The 21,683-nt window shown below is 42.5% G+C and overlaps 1 protein-coding gene across 9 annotated transcripts in view; it reads left to right on the top strand.

Annotated features, from left to right (window-relative positions):
- DRAM2 (DNA damage regulated autophagy modulator 2) overlaps positions 1-21,236 on the top strand; it is a 25,577-nt gene extending 4,341 nt beyond the window's left edge. Inside the window, exons 2-10 of one of the 9 annotated variants that reach the window (XM_032801602.1) lie at positions 2,451-2,528; positions 4,249-4,381; positions 7,074-7,337; positions 9,581-9,648; positions 10,538-10,677; positions 16,277-16,439; positions 18,553-18,635; positions 19,896-19,988; positions 20,854-21,236. In XM_032801602.1, the coding sequence (XP_032657493.1) occupies positions 7,207-7,337; positions 9,581-9,648; positions 10,538-10,677; positions 16,277-16,439; positions 18,553-18,635; positions 19,896-19,988; positions 20,854-20,961 (786 nt within the window). In that variant the 5' untranslated portion in view covers positions 2,451-2,528; positions 4,249-4,381; positions 7,074-7,206 and the 3' untranslated portion in view covers positions 20,962-21,236. Of the gene's footprint in view, positions 1-2,450; positions 2,529-4,248; positions 4,382-6,744; positions 6,885-7,073; positions 7,338-9,580; positions 9,649-10,476; positions 10,678-16,276; positions 16,440-18,552; positions 18,636-19,895; positions 19,989-20,853 lie in introns of those variants that run through there. The other 8 variants (XM_032801601.2, XM_075064968.1, XM_032801604.2 and 5 more) reach the window with 8 other exon arrangements.
- Positions 21,237-21,683: the final 447 nt, after the last annotated feature.

Genomic DNA, 21,683 nt, shown 5'->3' with positions numbered 1-21,683 from the left:
CCCCCTGTCCTGACCCCTGTCTTCCCCTCACACCTCCCTAGCCCCCCACCCCCTCCTGCCACTGACCTGCTGTACTAACTCATCCCTTTACATCTCCCATTGTCCTGATCCAGCTCCCCACCCCCTCTTCCTGCCCTGTCCCGTCCCAATGATGCTCTTCACATCTCCTGTTACCCTTCCTGGCTGATTCTCTCGGTTCTGGTGTTATCCAACCCCTTCCATCTCTCCTCACCCTTCCTGCTTACTTAACTGATGCTTTTTCCTTTGGAATTTCCTTTCTAAAGCTCCACCACTGCCCAACCCCTTTTTAAAATCTTCCCTTCAGCCTGGCTCAGATCAGACTAACTGCCAGAGGGTTCTTTCTGTGCATCAATGCTCTTACTTTGTGGTGTGTACCTCCTTGTTTCTCTGGGCTTTCCAACTTGCCTCCTCCTTTTTAGTCACCTTAGCTTTACCTTTAGCTTTTGCCCTGAGACAATACAATATTCAAATGAACCCTTTTGACACATTTAATGACTCCTCCCATTCCTTGTGCTTGTCTTGACAAAGTAATGTGCACCTGTGCTCCTGCTTGCTTCAACACAGTGTCTCAGGGATGGAAATACTTATCTCAGATACAGCTCATTCCTGAGAGGGTTACACTGTATTTAACTCCTGTGCTCCTGGACATCATCCTTAGCTCAGAATTTTCCTTCTTTCACAGTTGCTGTTGGGATTTCTGCTTACTCTGCAATACAGGCCACCTGAGCAAAAATTTTAACTCTAACTCATCCATGCCTTGACAGCCTATCATCTTTATTATTACAAAATCCCTTTTCCATAGCTTCATAAAGTCCTAGATCTCTCTACTTAATCATGTGCAGAATATTCCTGCACACCGCACACGTTCAAAGAAACAAAACCACGTCACACCTATCCTCAAAGGAGTTTTCAGGTTTTTAAGCTCTTCATTGACTTGCTCCAGCCTATTGATTTCCCCCCCTCCCACCTCATCTCTGCCCCCTTCACCGGACAGTTTTACCCCTGCAGCTGTGGAAGTTTTTTCCTCTCCAGTTCTGTCTTTTTTTCAGATTTCATTTAAAATCATCTTTACTAGCCCTTGCCTAGTCCTGATCATTTCTCTCTTCCTCTTGCATTATTTATCAAGTGTAATTATAGGTAATTAAGTGCTTTAATATTCTATCCAACAGAAGTCTAAAAAAAAAACTCAAAAAGAAAATGGATATAAAGAGCCAGAGATTGAGATAACTATTTAAGAATACTTAAATACATCAGGAAAAAAGACACCTACATTTGTCTCTATCTAGACCAGTTGGCAAAGGAGGATTTTTATGACGTAGCAAGGGAGTTTAAGTATTTGTTTACATAGTTCTTTACATAGACGTAGGCCATAGGACATCTTCATAGAGTAAATTGTTAATCATTTATACCAGCGGTCCCCAACCTTTTTGTCTGGCAGGTGCCAGCGAAAGGACCGTGGCAGTGGTTAAGCATCCGCCGAAATGTCACCGAATTTCAGCAGCAATTCGGCTGCAATGCCTCTTTGATGACGAATTTCAGCAGCATTTTGGCGGATGCTCGACCGCCAGCCAGGACGTGGCACCCACGGGCACTGCATTGGGGACTGCTGATTTATACAATACCATAAATGTACACCACACTTTACAGATAAAGTGAAGACACACTCCCTTCTCTGCTTACACTGTGCAAGGCCTACCTGTGCACAGGCATCTGCCCAGGTAGCTCCAACTGCACCATACAGTCCTTAATTAGACAATTAGAAAAAATAAAAAGAGGCAGGACACAGGGCAGCTGTCTAGGTGAGGGAGCATGAAGAGATTGGCTATGAGGAGAGTAGAAGAATTCTTAGAAGTGAGTTTTAAAGAGAAATATGAAAGAATTGAGAAGGGGTGCTTCGTGGACAAAATATAGAAGGCTTTTCTAAGCACAAGAAGTTGCTAGTGTGAATGAATTTTGTACACAAAATCCTGGCATTGGATGTTCACAAAAGCACAATTATATGGAGTGTCTCCTATATGCTTTCAAGTACATCCTTACCATTGTTCAGAAAGTCTGACCTTGTGCTGCATCTTAATATTATAGTGACCTTATGTATAGATTAAATAAATACATTAGTCAAACTGATGTTGCACAGTTAAGCACTCAAAGGCAGGAAATTCTAAAGTTAAGGCTGCATGTTCAGTGCCTCCTTATGAGTATTGCACTGTGATATAGTTGATTACATCGTCATGTTTCTCAGATACTACAATACACGATATTTTTTTCTATATCTTTAGCTAGAGCTACAGAATTTTGTATGTTTATCATTTCTTGTATACTTCTACTAATTTAGTTGCTGTAATAGTCCAGTATATGATAACTAACTTTTTATGACAAATTCTCTGCTCGCTAAGGTTGGTAACTAAATTGAAGTACCTTACATTTAACAGGATTCTTTTCCTTTGGAGACAGTTACATTTCTGAACAGGAGTTCAGCATTGTATCTCACAAGCTTTTTCTCAAACAAGGTTGTATAATCTTATTTCTGACTTATCTTTTATGTGGATGTGTGCATTAGCATTTTTGGTACGCTCAAACTATCTTAATAAAGCTCAAATTTTACTTAACAACTTTCTTTAATTTCTCATAAGAACATGTGTGTAGAGATTGCTTATTTACCATTGATTTGAAAGTTATCACTATATTTCTAACCAAGCAAGTACAACACTTAAACATGTTGAGTTGTGACTGTAAAGCCAAAAAGACTTTTTTAAATAGTGGATCTTGGGTTCTTCTTATTTTTGCTATTTGAGTCTTTAAAGCTCTTGTTTTCAAGGTTTTTTCCACAAAGGCAGACAATTAATTTTAAAAAATGAAACCTGAGATTCTGGTGTATTCACATGAGTTTTGCAGGAGCAGTTTTAAGAAAATCCTCAATAAAATCAGAACAGTTGGTAGCATTGAATTACACCTCTACCCCGATATAACACAACCCGATATAATGCAGGTTCACATACAATGTGGTAAAGCTCTGATATGCTGCTCTGAGCAGCATGTTAAGGGTGCAGGGCCAGGCCGGGGCCGAGGGGTTCGATTAGGGGCAGAGGGTCTAGGGGGTGATCAGGGGCTCCCCCCCTTCCCAGGGTCTGGGGGGACAAGAGCTGTGGGAGGGCACTTTTGGGGCCCCACAGTCCCAGAGTGGCCCAGGGGATTAGCGGGGGGCCTGGAGCAGCCCAGCCCCAGTCAGCTCCACTCCGCCAGCTCCTAGCTGTGGCGCTCCACTTCCCACCGCAGGTGCGTGCAGGACCTTTCCCCAGCTGCCCCCCAGCGACATGGGTGGGGCCGGGGCAAGGAAAGCGGAGCAGGCTGGGGCCGCATCGCTCTGCTTCCTGCCACAGGTGAGTGCGGTGGGCATCTTTTCCCCAACCTCCCCGCCCTTACCGACGGCAGGAAGCAGAGTGCTGCAGCTGGGAGCTGGTGGAGTGGAGCAGATGGGGGCCAGGCTGCTCCGCTTCCTGCTGCTGCCGGTGAGTGCCTGTCAGGGTGGGAGGAATGGGGTCGGAGCAGCCAGGGAACAGGGGCATTGGGTGGGGGTCAGAGTCCTGGAGGTGATTAGGGATGGAGGTCTCTGGAGGGGGCGGTCTGGGAACAAGGAACAGGGAGTCAAAGCAAGTTTGATATAACGCGGTCTCACCTACAATGTGGTGAGATTTTTTGTCTCCCGAGGACCGGGTTATATCAGGATAGAGGTGTACTGTGAAATTCTATAGCTTGTGTGATGCATGGGGTCATACTGGACGATTAATGGTCCCTTCTGGCCTTAAAAATCTATAAGCCTAAAACACTTATCTGACATCTTGTTATATTAACACTTTTCTTTATGGAGTCTGCTAACACTCCAATTAGGGCTGTCAAATTATTAAAAAAATTAATCACAATTAATTGCGAGATTAAAAAAAAAATCACAATTAATCACAGTTTTAATCACACTTAATAACAGAATACCATTTATTTAAATATTTTTGAATGTTTTCTACATTTTCAAATATATTGATTTTAGTTACAAATCAGAATACAAGGTAAAGTTCATTTTATATGATTATTTTTAGTACAAATATTTGCACTGTAAAAAGATGAAAGAAATGGTGTTTTTCAGTACACCTCATACAAGTACTGTAGCGCAATCTCTTAATTGTGAAAGTTGAACTTACAAAGGTTGAATTGTTTTTACCTGTTTGGTTTTTATAGGTTTTTAAACCTAACCTAACTGTCCAGAGGACGTTTCCATGCTGATGACAGGTTCTGTTCGATAATGATCCAAAGCGGTGCGGACTGACGCACGTTCATTTTCATCATCTGAGGCAGATGCCACCAACAGAAGGTTGATTTTCTTTTTTGGTGGTTAGGGTTCTGTAGTTTCTGCATCGGAGTGTTGCTCTTTTCTGTCAAAAGTCTTAAATCCTATAATGGAAGTTCACGAAAGTGCTATTGTTATTTCATTAATAGCTTGAAAATGAAATATTAAGGGGCAGAAAGTTAGTACATATGCATTTGTGCACTTCAGATTCCCACCAAACCTTAATTCTGCCTCTGTATCCCCTTCCACCTCCATGCTAGAGACTATCATGCATCATAGCAAAATACATCTGCCTTTTTGTTGTATGATGTAACCCACACCCCTTCTTCAGGTTTTATCCAGTATAAAGTAGGTTTCTGTCACATGTCAAGAAGATTCCAGAGCCTGATTAATGGCAACTGGCTATTATGCTTAGAATCTACACCCCATACTTGAAGGGGTCCCCAAATTTATCAGCAAGTGGTGGACAGAGGATTGGTGCTGGTGTAGCATGTAAGACCCAGACTGAGTGGGCAGAGGACCAAGAGAACTTAAATTAGTGACCAACCTCAGGGAAGCGTTGATGGAGGGATACTGGCAGCCATGTGCTGTCAAGCATGGCCTCCACACAAATCCTACACCCCTCCGTCGAGAAAGGGCAGAATGAAGACACCACTGAGGGACATGGGATACTCTGAGGTTTCAGGGAAGTATGCAAAGAGTGGGTAAGATGAAGATGCGTGTCTGGCCTGTCTCATAGGGGTTGGATCAGTTCATAACAGAAGGGTAATCTGGATAACTAAATTATCCAGCCCTCTAGGACATGGAGAAGGTTGTCAGCTCTGGACCATATATCTTTTCTTCTCTTCATATCCTTCCTCTCCTATTCCTGCTCTGTCTCCTGGCTTTATGCTTGCCCTTTGGACTCTTTGCCTGCCGCCCCTGATCTCTTTCCTCCTCCTACTACACTTCCTGTCAATCTGTTATCTTTGTCAGAGTTCACGGCTGAGGTAGGAGCAGATGCAGGCTGGAACCAGGGCAGGCTAGGTGGGAAACAGTCACAGGTACACGCTAGAGCAGGAGCAGCAGTAAGGGCAATGTTCCGAGCCAAGTAGTGACATTGAGCAGACTAGAGAGGCTGCTTCCCAGGAACCTATGTACCTGCCTTGGGATCACCTGGCAGGATCTCGCTTGTGGATTGGCTGAACCCTGTAAGTAACTGATCACTCATTACACTCAAGTAAGCTCAGAGATAATTCAGGGATGAGACCTCACACTTTATCTCCCACTTCCTCAGTCTGAGACCCATCTCTCTCTCTTTGACTCGGCTTCTGCTCTCTTCTTGGAATCTAGTTTCTCCTTCTCTCATTTCCCCATCCACTGGCTGGAGAGGAGGAGTCTCCTCATCACTTTCAGATTCTCTCTTCCCATACAATCTGTTCCTTTCTATCTAGTCTCTCCCTCCCCATCCATAGGATCCTCTACCACTCTGGCTCCCTCAGTCTCTCTTCCTGTACTTTGATGTCTGGCTCTCTCTATTCCTGTCAGTGCAGCTGACCACCCTCATTTTGGTTAGTTTCAATGCTGTATTTCCGATCCAGCTCTGGACTGACTCCACACTGCCTTATTCATCATCTGGCTCTGCTCTTTTCTGAGGGTTCTGTCTTTGACTCTCTCTGATCACCACTCTCTCTCCACATTGCTCACTTCGCCTTGTCTTTTTTGCCCTGTCCCTTGCTCTGTTCACAGTCTCCAATCTTTCATCTCTTTGGACCCTTACATCTACTAGGCTTAACCAGTTTCTGTGACCGTTGTTTCTTGAATGTAAGACTGGCCTTGTGGTTAAAGCACGAGACCATGTTTTTGCAGAACTGGGCTCTATTCTTAGCTTCCCGATTGGAGCCGGTAGTAAACTACTGTCTTCCCCTCCCCCCAGCAGCAAGGGAGGAATTACAATTCCTTTCCTGTGCTCTTGTGGGGGTGACACAGCTGCACACTGGACCTGTGCATCTAGCTCTGTATGAAGGGTAATCTTGCTCTGAGGCTTGGATTTTCAAAACTGGATTGGTGTATAAACGCAGCGTGATGCACTTAACTAACTAGGTGTTTAAGTGGAACTTTCTCTGCAGCTGGATTAGGTGGTGGTTCTCTCTGGAGGTCCTGGCTGGCAGCAGCCGGCTCTTGCCAAAAGAAATCTATGAACATATTTACTGACTTAAGTGTGAGGTGGTAAAGTGTCTTGAGAGCCTCAGATGGAAGGTGCTCGATAAGTGCAAGAGTTACTAATATTTCCGTGTTGTCAGGTCACTTTGTAAATATGCCTAGTTTGTTGTTAGTGGCAGTTGTAGAACCTTTAATTTCCTTGTTGGTAAAACTGTCACTGAGGCATATTCTGTACTCACTTCTCTCATATCCTCGCTGATCCCTGGGGTTTAACCTTGGAGAGGTTTTATGCACAAATAGAATTGAAAAGAAAGAATCACAGCACAGTGGCTCTCCTGACACAGCTGTGGAAGCAGACAAATGTTAAGGCAGTAAAATGACATCTGTGAGTTTCTTCTCTAACTTTCTTCTGTGAGTTGCAGTATGAAAGTTTCCAAAAGAAGTTTCTGCTTTTCACTTTAAAGTTACTTCTGGGTTGAAAGAGCAGTGACTTCCTGAAAGCTTCCTTTTGTGCTTTCAATGACAGTGATACTAAATCCAATTTGTCTTCTCTTACTATGGCTGTTTATAACAGGATGTGCATGGAGACTGCATGTTAAGCACAATTCACTCTTTGGCTTCAAGAAGAGAAAAACACTGAGACGAAACCAAAGATCTTTTGCATATTTGATTCTTCACAGCGTTTGGACTTGTGAAACAGTGCTGCAATGTGGTGGTTTCAGCAAGGCCTCTGTTTCTTGCCTTCGGCTTTGGTTGTTTGGTCGGCCGCTTCTTTCATATTTTCATATATTACCGCAGTCCTTCTACGTCATATCGACCCTTTGGTGCCCTACATCAGGTCAGTAAAACTCTAACTGTTGCACTGTTAACTATACCACAGTATTCATGCCAGAACTGGCCTTTCCTTTTTGTGCAGTTGTTTCCCCTAACATTTAAAAAAATTGTAGTTTAAAATATATAATTTTGGGATTAGCAGTTCTAACATTAAACTAAGAAGATTTTTTTAAAAAAACAAACATCAATACTTGTCTTGTTAATTTAATTTAGTTTAATTTTTTGGACAAACACAAACATTTACATTTTAAGGTTTTCATGACCTGTGTTAATGTCATTACAATATCATAGGGTATTTTAGTGATCACTAGAGATTTTGGATAACTGGAGGCACAGAGCCATAGAATAAGTATCTGAATCCAGAGTTCTTGTTCTATGAGGTCAATTCTTGGCCTTTTCTGTACTTAGACTCATCCCTCCTTTCTAGCCATATGGGAAGGGCAGGGTGGTTACATATGCAATCTTGAGATTGGAAACCTGTGTTCTGTGACAATATGCCTTTATCATTTGAAACGTGGATATTTTCCTCTTTGGTTTTAACATGTTTTTTTAACTAAAATCAGTTGCTGGTGCAGTGTCATAGACAGCCGTGGGTAGTTTTTAGTTCTACTAACCAAGCACAGTCACAGAATTTAACATCTCTCTGGAAGTACTAAGGGAAGGTCTGCATGTGCCTCTGCTGCTGTCCTCCTTCAGATGGCTGGACCTACCATCATCTTCCCTCTCTAATTTCTCCTCCATTTGGTGAAAGGACTGGCAGCTTTCACAACTTGATCCATTGACTATTGAGCTGCTAGAGATGAGTTGTAACTGCCCTTGTCAGAAAAGGTATCATGCTTTGTGCAAATTTCAAAACAAAACAAAACAAAACAAAAACTATCCAGCATGAAACCTAGGGAGAATTAGCTTTCCATGAATTCCAGAATGTATATTTATATCTAATCTCTCATATTCTTAGTTTATTGCCCTTCTGTGTCATATGGTTTACTCTCACTTAGGCCAGGATTTCACTTCTGATTCCGGATTTAAAAAAAAACAAAAAACACACACACACAATTTTTAGCTGCTGTTAAGAATATTAAAACATTGTTAGTCACATAAGATGAGATTCACTCCATGCGGACAGCCAGCCCCAAGCCTGTGTGCCACTGAATTCCTACTTTGGTCCTCAGAATAGGGTTTAAAGGGATTTAAACAGGTCCAAAGCCTCATGCTGGCCTTTGCACTGGTCTTTACAAATTAAATTAACAGTGAGAACTTTTCACTAATTATTTAATCTCTTTAAAACTCTCCTTTCTAACATTACTTCTTACTTATGTGGGTATGGCAGCTTCACCCTTAGAGTTTGAGAGACCAGCCTGCCTGGAGGCTTGATGCCCAGTCTTTGCCTTTCTTATGATTAGTACTGCTGCCTTTTTGATCTCCTGATAGATTTACTCAGTTTCACTGTGGTGTAATGGAGATACAGAAATGTCAGGCAAGATTTTCCAGAGATTTTGAGAGCCAAATTTGAGACACTTTAAAGGGGCCCTTTTTTCAGAAAGTGCTGAGCACCTGCTTTAGAAAGTCAGGCCCCGTTAAAGTATTTCAAGTTGGGCACCCAAAAATTGAGGGCTCCCAACCTATTAGCCACTTTTGAATATCTTGACCCTCATTTACAGGTGTAAAAATGTAACTCTGCAAGTCTGCTTTGTTTATAGTGAATCAGGCAGATGTTTGATTGTGTGCAGGGAATAACATATGAGACCACATGTTGAACAGTTAAAGATAAAAAAAATAATGAACAGCTCCCACATTCACTGTATACAGTCCAGCCTGCACACTAAATGATGAAACTGTACTTTAAAAATGCATAATTAAAACCTATATTGTAATCTGTGTGTCCCATTGGAACCTTAATTTTGGCCTTTTCAGAGTTTAGAGTGCTTCATTTTACAGCCTAAACTGTCTTTTAACTTTTTATGGAGAATTAACATAAACAGGATAGCTATGTTGGATTGTACATATTGTTCCTGTTCTAAAAACATTGTGCCCATAACAAACAGGCAGTCATGTTGGCTTCTGCAGCCCTAGAAACTAGCACAGTAAATTGCTTAAGTAGTGTACAACAAAATAGGTGAAACTGCTTTGAATGCTTCATGACCCTATTTCTCCTTTCCTTCCCTCCTCTTATAAAGATGCATTTCGTGGGTGGAAATTTACAGTACATGATGGAGAACCATGTTTTATATACTGTTTTTCTTACAGTGACACAGGGACAATAGCTCCTGAAAGATGCTTGTTTGGGATTATGTTAAATATTTCCACTTTCTTAGGTAAGTAGATACAATGACCTCTAGCACATTGTAAACACTTCTGGAATACAAATTATTAAACAGGAATGCTAAGTTACTTATTTTCATTATTACTAATTTACCCATAATTCCCAGACAAAAGCTACATTAAGAGAGTGAGGCTGAGAGTACAGATCAGTTATTTAGAGTGAAATGCATTATAGGATTGTTATAATTATCCCCAAACCAAGCATTTATTAGTCCAGGAAACTCATAGTTAAGGTTAAGCTTAAAAGAAATCAAGACATGTTAAGCTATGAAAATGCACATCTAGGACAAGTCAATAACCTTAACTGTGCCCAGTAGTGACATCATGGGGGAAGTGGACTCTCCTGTGTCTTTAAAAATCAGTTTAATCTAATCTGGGATCACAAACACTACATGCCTTGACAAGAAGGTAATTGCATTTCTGTCACTTCACTTTATTTCCTGACTTGAGTTCCTCACTTTGCTCTCTTAGGGCTTGTCTTCACTAGTGGCTAAATCGGCGCTGCTGCAATCGATGCAGCAACTGCGATTTACTGGGTCTGGTGAAGACATGATAAGTTGATGGCAGAGCGCTCTCCTGTTGACTTCAGTACTCCACCTCCTCGAGAAGTGGAGGCTATGTCAACAGGAGAGTATCTCCCATCAACATAGCGCAGTGTAGATACTGCTGTAAATTGAGCTAAACTACGTCGACTTAACTTACATGATTTACGTAACTTAACTCGTGTTAACTTAGACTGACTTCCATCATTAGTGTAGACCAGACCTTAATGTAGTTTTTGCCTTTTAAATAAGTGACCTCTGTCTCTTATCACCTTACAGTTGACAAGAATAGTCTCCTTGTTTACTCAAGCCTCACTGCATTTGGGTTGTTCCTTCACAGGTATTGCTACTGTGTATGTTCGCTATAAACAAGTTTATGCTCTGAGTCCAGGAGAACCCAAGATCGCCAGATTAAATAAGGCTGGCTTTACACTTGGAATAATAAGCTGCTTTGGACTTTGCATTATTGCCAACTTCCAGGTTTGTGTTCTGTCTGCAGTCTTCTGGATGTTAAACTGGAAGGACAATTCAGTATTTTGGACCAGATTTCAGAGGTGCTGAGCCCCCACTGACTTAAGTTATAGCTGTGGGGGCTCACCACCTCTGAAAAGCAGGTCCTTTATGTATGTTTTCTTTCAAAACAGACAGACATTTTTGGAAGAATTACAAGCCCTAGTAAACTCTGTCCTTCTCCTGTCTCTCAAATGTCTATTTTTCTCTACAATATTATCTTTCTTTTCAGAGTTTTCCTTCTCTCAAATTGATAACCTTTTAAATATTCAAACCAGCAAGAAATGCCATATGCAGGGCTTCCAGGTGTCACCCATCTGATGGCAACAGTCATGCATTTGGTAGCCATGTTATGCATATCCACATCTCAGTTGGAGTCTCATGCATCCAGCTGATCTGCCAAAAGGATGCTGGCATTTATCTGCAGTTATGCAACCTTTTGGCTGCTGGGGAGCCTGCTTAACAAGGATCCAGGTGCCTTCCCCTGATGGATTAGGGCCAGAAATGAGAAGCCAGGAAGTGGCTAGAACATTTGGTGGGAACAGAAACACAAGGTGAGGAGCTTGATACTGGCCTCAGGCTCCAGCCTACTCTCTTCCCTCAAATCCAGTTGTACCACATGCTCTATAGCACATAGCCCTTGCCCACTGGGAGCCCCAACACCCAATGTCCTCAGCTGCCCCCGAGAGCTTTAACACTTCCTATCCTTCCACAGGCCCAGCACTTCCTGACCTCCCAGCAGGCACCCATCTAGCTCCTCCTCCCTCCCTGTGGCCACTCACTTACCCTGGCTAGAGATGCCAAGTTTTATTCAGTTCCATGTCCTAACCCCACCAATGATCAAGGGATGGTGTGTTTGACTAGGCCTAAATTTAGGGTTATATGCAAGTTAGTTAATTAAATGCTATACATAAAATGGCACATGGTACAAACCAGAACTTGGCAGCTATGCTTATTAGCATATTTGACTCTCAGTGCTAACGAGAAGGATCCCACAGAAAAAAGAAGGAGCCAAAAAAGAAATTATATTCCACTAATTGTGGAGGATAAATCAAGAGGGGGCAGAAAGTGGAGTAAGATCGAAGGGCGAGCAAAAGGGTTCCAGAGCAGAGGAGGACACCAAGCAGAGAACCCCAGATATGGTCGATGCAGAAACTATTGAGGTGTCAGTGGATCCCGTCCCGTAGAACTCTGCCCAGATGGGTGCATGTGAGAGGCCGAAAGCTTGTCTGCAAGGAGTAATTGACAGGCATAGCTATAGCAGAGTAATTGAATAATTATTGTGCTATAGCGATTCAGCTCAATTTTCCCCATGCAGACAAGCCCAAAGAAAACTTCTCTGCTTCTGCCAAGTCTTGATCTCTACATTGTATGATAGGGCAAGGCCAGATGGCTATAGAAAAGTAGTGGGAGATAGATAGCCCCAGGTTAAACAAATCCCTGGGACCAGGATAAGTAAATGACAGCTGCTCCAGGTCAGTTAAGACACCTGGGGCCAGTTAAGAGCTTTCCAGAAGCCAGGGAGGATGCTAAGTTGATTGGGACACCTGAAGCCAGTCAGGGGCTGGCTGAAACTAGTTTAAAAACCTCCCAGTTAGGCAGGTGGGTGTGCATGTCAGGAGCTGTGAGAAGTTGCACTGTTGGAGAGACTGTGCTGTATATGCTATATTAGGCACAAGGAAGGAGGCCCTGAGGTAAGGGTGAAGTGGAGCTTGAGCAAGTGGGTGCTGCTGTGGGATAGTAGCCCAGGGAATTGTATGTGTCCTGTTCCTAAAAGGTCAGCTACCATAGCTGATACTATTAGGGTCCCAGGGCTGGAGCCCAGAGTAGAGGGTGGGCCTGGGCTTCTCTCCTTTGCCCCCCTGATTAATCACTGAGACTGGAAGACAACAGAGACTGTGCAAGGGAGGATAGCTTCTCCTCACCTCCCTTACTGGCTTATGATGGGAATGGCTCCCTAGAGAGAGAAGGGTTAATGAGGCTAGTGAAATCCATCAGGAAATGCAGGACCCATGAAGACAAGGACAGACCTTTGTCACAACTGGGAATATAGAAAAACATATTTGACCACTGGATGGCAGTATAGCAGCATGCAATTTAAATTCTGATTTCTACAGTACAGATACAGAGTCAGCCTTGGGAATTGGCCTTTGGTTAAATACGAGACCAGATTTTGTAAGGGACTGGATGATTTCATTACAATTCATCTCATCTGTAGTTACGTAGCTTAAAATAAGGGGAAGCTAGTCTCATGTTTTAGGGCATAAGATGATCTGTGGTGGGGTGGGGAGAAATCTATCATGCAGAGTCAGCCAGGTGCATTTTTTTTCCTTCCTTCCTTCTGAGCATCGGGAACTGGTCCCTGACCAAAGACAAAAAACTTGTCTGAGTCGACCAACAGTCTAATTGTCTATGGAAAATCCTGTGTTTCTTTGATAATAGTTGTGTCTCTTACTTCAAAATTTAACAGTAACAAATTGTATGTATTCCACTTAAAGTGTGATTCTATTCTACTTTTAAAATAAGTAAAAGTGACCCTTTCTTAGTCAAAGGAGCAACTGCCGGTTTTAATGCGAAGCCTTTATTGTTCTCAACCCCTGTTAGAACTGAAGAGTGAACATACCTAAGAGGGAGTAAGGGGAAATTTATTTCTCCTACATAAAAATTGTTTACTAAATTCCAGTCAGTGCAATGCTGTTGCATTTAGTGGGGTTGCACTGGTGTCACTGAGGACCTGCTTTGACCTGAAGAACCTTTTATTATGGGTGGTGATGTACAAGAGACTCCAGCTTGTTTGAGTTTGCAGAACTGGCCGTTAGGAAAGACTAATACACCGAGCCAATTCAGTCTGAAGTAATTGAGACACAAACATAGAACCCCATGATTCCATTTTTACAGAGTCACTTTTCAGAGTAGAACCACTAGGTTTTAGCCTGTATAGTGTGATCCTGTTGTGTTCATAAACTTAGATTTTAGACAGGGGTGAAAGTAACTTTGTCATAAGCATAATTCCTAATTCTGAACCTCAGAGTCCAAAATGTGGGTGCCTGCATGAAACCTCCAAGCTTAATTACCAGCTTGGATCTATAGCGCTGACACAAGGCAAAAATTTCCAGTGTCTTGGCTCACTCTGGTCTCCCCAAACCTTTCCCTGGGGACCCCAAGACTCAGATGCCCTGAGTCTTACCACAAGGGAAATAACCCTCCTCCCCTTGTCTTCTCTCTTTAACTTTCCCCTCCCAGCTTCCCTCCGTGGTTATCCTGAGATACTGTACTTAAACTCCTTGAATTACAAAACAGAGAGGGCAATTTACCTTTCCCCCTCCCAGCCCTTCCTGAGAGGGCCGTAATCCTGGCCACAGAGATTTTCCTCCCTAGAGGCCTCATTAGAAAAGAAATCCAACAGGTTTTAAAAAAGAAAGTATTTATAAAAGAAAGAAGGAACATAATGTTCTCTGTTATCCAAGATAACAATGTACCAGATCAATTGCTTAAAAGAAAAGTATGAATAAACAGCCCTACTCAAAAAGAAATACAATTTAAACATTCCAGCAACTACACACATGTAAATACAAAAAAAACAATAAGCCTATTGTTTTTCTACCTTTGTACTCACAACTTAGAAACTGAAGATTAGAAGCTTGAAGATAGAAAGATCCCTCTCATAGCCGAGAGACAGAGAAAGGGGGACGCACCCAAACATTCCCTCCGTGAGCTTTTAAAAATCTTGTTTCCTGATTGGTCTTCTGGTCAGGTGTTTGGTTCCCTTTGTTAACACTTTACAGGTGAAAGAAACATTAACCCTTAGCTATCTGTTTATGACAAACTTAGACTTACCAGTACACAGGGCTGGAGTCTGAGCAGGGCGGGGCCTCAGACAGAAGGGGCAGGGCCTTGAAATCCCCGGACCCTTTAAATCGCCATTGCTGCCCTGGGGCTCCAGTCACGATTTAAAGGGCCAGGGGCTCTGGCTGCTGTTGGGAGCCCAGGGCCCTTTTAAATTGCCAGCCTGGGGGAGCTGCCCCCTGCCAGTACGGTTGGCTGTGTACTGGCTCTTGCCAATACGCCGTACCAGACCGTACTGACTTACTTTCACCTCCAGTTTTAGGATCGAGGGGGTTAATAGGCCATCTGATCCCTGCCCTCATCTGCATAATTGCAGGGCTTCCTTTATCCAGCTTCAGTGTTGGATCCCAGTTTTCTCTGAATACATCTTGTGATAAGACCTTGATGCTTTCTTGTCATTAAATTACAGGCTTCCTTGGAGAAGTAGCATGCAGCTAAGTTTGCAAGAGTGGTTACAGACTACAGGCAACTCGACATTTCTGTAGCCAGCTTGATACACTTTGTGCATCATGTACAAAAGTGCTGAACACCTGCAGCTCCATTTCTAATCACTAGGAACTGCAAGTGCTGCACAACTCAAAGTCAGGGCCAAAGTGTTTCAAGTTGGGAACCCAAAAATCAGTGGCCTTTTTGAAAATGTCGGCTTTGAACTCTGTGCCTTGGCTTACTCATCTGTAAAATGGAAATATGAATACTTACCACAACGGTCATGTAAGGATCAGTTTTTTATTAAAAAAAAAAAAAAAAAAAATTTTGATCCTCAGATGGAAGACTCTCTATATGTGCAGGTTACTGGTACTATTCTCATCGTAACATTATTTCATTGTCTGATGGGCCTGTTCTCATTTTACTTGCCTCAAACCCTCCTCAGTAATTCCTCCACTTCAGTTTTGTTAGTACTGTTCAGTTATTTACAGACCAGTCTCATTAAGGCTGTATTTCACACAGCCATCCTAGGAGTCACATTGTCATCTTTTCATTATTAGATGAGAATCTGTGACTTGACCATTGAGTTTTTGGTGTCTGAATGGTGGGAAGTGATGACAGGCGAACTAGTTTAATTGAGAACACTGAGTGTTGCCAAGTCAAATGATGTGCTGTTTAGGAGGCTTATGCTTAGCAACAACAGTATTATAAGTCGTATGTTGCTAGTGAAAGCTTTTATTCTTCCATGGTGATGACTCCTACCCCCCCACCCCCTCCCATAACTAAAAACAAGGATTGTTTTAAAAAATAAAAAGTTCATGTTATTTTGCTCAAGTCCGTTCACTGTTAACATAGCCCTAATTATTGCAACTAACTAAAAGCCCTGCTGTTCTGGCCAGTTCACTAAAATCTCTGCTCTTGAGTAAAGTGTCACAGGAACTCTAATAATTGCAGGTGGCAGAGACCTTAGCTTTATGTTTCATCTGAAAGGCTAGCCCTGCGGCAGCCAATTGCTCCATTACAACATGTACTGACAGAGTTGGCAGCTGCTGAATTACTGCTAACCATATGTGGATTTCCTTTGAAGGTCTCCCATCCAAGTACTGACCCTGTCCCAGCACTGCTTAACTTGAGAGATGTGAGGAGATCACAATTAGAGGTGGTGACAGCTGCAGGCAAGCTTTTACAGAAATGAGTTGTCTGAGCTTTGATAAAGTGGAGCTTTCAGCACAGCAACAAGCTAAATTGTGTTCTGTATATTTTATGTACATATTATATTATTTGTCTTTCCACCTAGAAATATACTCTATTTTATATGCACGTAGTTGGAGCCTGCCTAACATTTGGAATAGGAGCCATTTACATACTGGTTCAGACGATTCTTTCCTATACGATGCAGCCAAAAGTTTTTTGGATCCGAGTGATTGTGTTACTCTGGTGTGGATCAAGCATAGCAAGCAGTATCCTTTGTTGTGAAATACAAGTAACACTAGCAGTACAAGCTAGATCATAAAATAGAGTAAGTTTGTGAAAAATCTGCAAAGACGTGTAGGGTCTCTTCTAAAGACTTGTCAGTGCTAAATAACATGTGACCATAGAATACATGCTAGTCTATAGACATAATCTACGTTGTGCTCTCTACTCGTATTGTCTCATGGGTTTTGTCTAACATCAGAAAGAAAAGTTAATCCTGCTAATCTGTTACACTAGTTCAAGGCAGACGGAAGGGATGGTTCACCATCTACTAAGGTTGCAAAGTAGATTCTTCATTCTAAGAGAGTTGAAGATGGCAAAGAAATGTGGTATCAAAGCACTAAGGCCTGAGAAGGGGAAGTGCATGAAAGAGACCAGTGTTTTTAGTTGGAGAGCATTAGTTAAATAAAAAGAAGCAAACCCAGCATTAACCATGCTTTTGTCATCTTGCATTTAGAGTATGGGAGTGTGCTCTAGGTTAGGATACACCTTAAATCCATTTCAAGATGTAAACTAGTACAGAATGCACAAGATGACAGAACTAAAAACAGGAACTGATGACAGAACTAAAAATTAGCAGTAGCTTAGGTACAAGTAATCACAACTTGATCACTTGTTATGGGGCAAATATAGAATACTGGTCTGGATTCTATATAAATGTGGCTTTTAAAAAGGGTTAGTTTCACAAAGCTGAAAATATGAGGCAAATCAGCTGACAAAGGATTTAAACCAAAAATAATGAATAATTGGGAACTATAAAAGAACATTTTACTAGATACCTAAAGAGCCACACTAAAGAAAAGGCCACACTAGTTTTTAAAAAAAAAAAAACACCAAAACCCACCAGCCAATCTAGTGTGTGTGTGTGTGTGTGTGTGTGTGTATGTATATATATGGGAAGTGAAAGTAATTATTTAAAATAAAACTCGCCCACCTGCAAAATGGAAGAAAGGGCAAGTTGACCGCTTCTGAATTATATTAATACTATGAATTGTAGAAAATTGGTAAGGGAAGAAAAAGGAGTAATCCTATGGCCAGCAGCATTAAAAATATTATCCTTAAGTGTAGGATTCCCTTTGTTCCTAACAATGGTATTGGTCCATTACTAGCTGGACATGGTTAACCTGTCAAAAAGAAACTGAAAAGGTAGAAGTGTTCAATATATATTCCTGTTCTGTATTGGGGGCGGGGGGAAGCCATATCATATGGCGGTGAAATACTCTCCATTCCAATTTTGATTAAGGAGGATGTTAGAGAACAGCTACTAAAGCTAGACATTTTAAAAATTATCTGGTGTGGTTAACTTGCACTCAAGAGTTTTAAAGGAGCTGAAGTTGTTTGTAATGTACTTCGAGTTGACAGGGTAGTACACTACATTTTGATACGAAACTACATGGCTCACATTCAACAGATTAAAAACTGGCTGACGGGCCCCAAAATGTAATTATAAATGGGGAATCATCACTGAGCAGGTGTGTATCAACTGGCATCCTCCAGGGATTAGTTCTGAGCCCTACACTATTTAATATTTTGGGCCCATGCATTAATCTCCTGGACTAGCAGCTAGGAGCCTCTGGCTGAGGTATTCCCAGCAGGATAGGGGAGATCACACTCACCTCCACCTCCTGGAGCCTCCTCTGGCTGTCGTAAGCTCCGAGGCTGCTGCCTTCAGAGCCCAGCTCTCAAGGCAGCACAGAAGTGAGGATGGCAATCCAGGGACTCCCCTACAACAGATTTGTAACTGCCCCACGACCCCCTTTTGGGTCAGGACCCCCACAGTTACACCACCATGAAATTTCAGATGTAAACATCTGAAAACGTGAAATTAACTAAGCCAGAATGGATCATGAATTTTTGGTAGGGCCCTAGTTATGGGGTAAGAAATTATGCTTTTGTTGCAAAGAGTAACTTTCAGTTTCACCTCAAGGTTACTGTTCATTATTGTAAATGCTTCTTATCTTGGCATTTCAGAGCCCAGATTCCCATCCCACTTATGCAGATACCAGGCCACAGGGTGAAACTTAGTCTAGACCTTAACTTGAACATTCTTTCCAAATTTGCCATTTAGCATCTTGCATCTTCCTTACCTTGTTTCTTTAGTGTTTGTTTCTTCGGTCCTTTTGTACAGTGGCCTGTATGGAACTGACCTAGTTCAGAAGCTGCACTGGAACTCGCAGGAGAAAGTAAGTCAAATTTTGAGAGTGGGGAGGAAAAGGTAGGACAGTTCCATAAAGGAAGTTGTGTGCATTTAGCATTGGGGGGGGAAAGTGTTCCATGTGTGAAGGCTAATGCAGACTTTCTAACTCAGGGATCAGCAACCTTTGGCACACGGCTCACCAGGCTAAGCACCCTGGTGGGCCAGGCTGGTTTGTTTATCTGCCACGGCCGCAAGTTCATCGGGAAGCGGCGGCCAGCACATCCCTCGGCCTGCGCCGCTTCTCACAGCCCCCATTGGCCTGGGACGGCGAACTGCGGCCAGTAAGAGTCACAATCAGCCGAACCCAGTGTCGTAGCTCTGCATTCACCTTCCCCTTAGAATTGTTCTCAGACATTCGACTTTCTCTGCAGCATGGGGCACGGGGGTCACTTGCTGGAGGATTCCCTGCACCTTGAGGTCTTTAAGCCATGATTTGAGACCTTCAATAACTCAGACATAGGTCAGGGGTTTGTTACAGGAGTGGGTGGGTGAGATTCGGTGTCCTGCATTATGCAGGAGGTCAGACTAGATGATCATAATGGTCCCTTCTGACCTTAAGTCTATGAAACCTTCGGACATGGCAGGTAAACAAACTGGCCTGGCCCGCCAGGTACAGGTTTAATGACTAGCAGCCACTATGCTGTACATGACCTACCTTGTCTTTGTTCACCACAAAAGTTATGATCAGAATTGTCAGCCAACAGGACTCTTCACGGTCACATTTTAACATGGTAGCATTTTGCATTGAAGATGAAGCCTGTGTGTTTGTTGCTGTTTGGTGGGTTACTGAAGTGGGTATGAGAGAGTAATAGGAAGAATGGAGAAAGAGGAGAGAGGAAGGGAGCAAGAGATGAAAGAAGGAAGAAGAGAGAAAAGTGGGCAAGGTAAAGGTACATGGGATGTAGCTGTGCTTTGTTTGTTGACCTTTAGAGGCCATTATGTAGTAAAGCAACACTCTAGCCCCCAATATACATTAGAAGCAATGTGTACAAGGTCCATGACTTGTCAGCCATCTGCACATGACATCTCTGCACCCTTCCGGGGAAAGACTACTTCACCCTTTCCCTCCCAGACACCAGGTAAATTCAGCTGACTTCATTCTCTTATGAAAGCGTTAGATAAAGATAATGGAAAAATCCTGACAGATCAAGGAGAGCATCCTTTGAAATGCAGAAATATAAGCCTTCTACCACTGGAGACTGAAAAAGCAGCCTCATTACACAGATATATTTTCTCTTCAATACAGGGCTACATAGTTCACATCATCAGCACAATCTCAGAATGGTCTCTGGCTTTCTCCTTCCTCAGCTTTTTCCTCACCTACATCCGTGATTTTCAGGTAAAGCGAAGTTTGTGTCCAATGCTTTATAGCCTGAGACTCATGAAATAAACTTTACATCCTTCATCAAATATCAGAGCTGGTAAACTCAGCCCCACCAGCCTAGTTTCAACAATACACCTTTCTTCTGGTTGTTTTGAGATTCTACCCTGAAAGAGCAGCAAGGTCCTATCTTACTAGATTTTCTTTGTGCTGTGTCCCTAAGGTATATCTTGGGGAGGGATAGCTCAGTGGTTTGAGCATTGGCCTGCTAAACCCAAGGTTGTGAGTTCAATCCTTGAGGGGGCCATTTAGGGAACTGGGGTAAAGATCTGTCTGGGGATTGGTCCTGCTGCAAGCAGGGGGTTGGACTAGATGACCTCCTGAGGTCCCTTCCAACCCTGATATTCTATGATCTACTGAGGGATCAGAACTAGCTTTCACTACTTTCATATCCTGTAAGTGCTGCAGACCTATCATAGCTCAGGGAATAACATGGGAAATAGCACAGCAGAGGAATGTTGCAGAAAACTCTTGGTAACTGAAAACAGGATCAGAATGAAAACTCTTTTGCCACCCTATCTCAAGCAACCTCTGTCTGCACCTGCCATCACCCATAGATCAGCCAATTATCTCCTTCCTGAGCTGTGAAGACTTTCACACCCTGAACAATCGTGAGAGAAGTTTGGACAATGCCATATTTCCTCATGGGTATCTCAGGGCTATTTGAGTTACTAATATTTTGCTTTCTTAGCAGGCAAGTAGTTTTTGGAGTGAGATGCATTTCAAAGTGCTTGGCCTTGTCTATAGAAGCTACTCTGGGGAAAGAACAGAGTAAATAGTGGAGCTCTGCAACGTTGGTTTTTGTTTTTTTTTCCTATTACAGAAAATTTCCTTGCGTGCGGACATCAATTTAAGTGGACACAGCGTTTGCAGAACACCCAATAGCTTTGTGGCTGATGAACACACGCTGTTGATTGGAGGACGTTTATAACTAAGTGGGAGAGAAAACACTTTCTCGGCTTTTATCTCTCAAGAATTTAGAAAGTGGCAATACTACTAACAATTTATATAAGTGTTTGTTTGGATCAAATTCCATCCAGTTACAGAGGAGACTCAGTGTAATCACTTTGACACGTAAAGGGCTTTGCTATTAACCCACATAGCAATGCAAAGGTGATTGATAATCAGTATCGTCAATAACCTGTAATACATTTCTGCATTTATACGTTTTTATAGAATGAAGAATAAAATGGACATTGGAAAGTTTGAGTGGCTCTGCTGATTTGGTCCATGTGTTCTACACGCACAGCAAGGCCTTGGACAAGATTCTAAGCTGTTTCCACTCGGGGCCTGATACGAGTCCCATGAGTCAGTTACAGTGAATGGGAAGATGTATTTAATGAGGATTAGCTGCATAGGTGGGGAGGAGTTATACCGGATCCAGGTCCTACCATTGATAACTTTGACAAAAGCATATGTGCACAAGGGCCCAAACTGGAGGTTGTACAGCCTTCATTCTGGCATTTCCTACGTTTTTTGAGAGCTTGACTTTGCAACCTTAATATTCTTACGTAGTTTTTTAGATAATTTCCCAGATTTTAAAAAAGCAAACTAGGGGAGGGGGGAAATCACATTCCACCATGTGACATATTGGCACCAATATTGTTCATTAGCAGGCTTGGAACCTTTAGATCAACTGCACAGACCTCTGCA

The sequence above is a fragment of the Chelonoidis abingdonii genome, chromosome 4 (genome assembly GCF_003597395.2).
Source record: "Chelonoidis abingdonii isolate Lonesome George chromosome 4, CheloAbing_2.0, whole genome shotgun sequence".
NCBI classification, from domain to species: domain Eukaryota; kingdom Metazoa; phylum Chordata; order Testudines; family Testudinidae; genus Chelonoidis; species Chelonoidis abingdonii.
The sequence above is the reverse complement of the archived record's forward strand: the minus strand, read 5'-3'. Positions and strand labels throughout refer to the sequence as shown.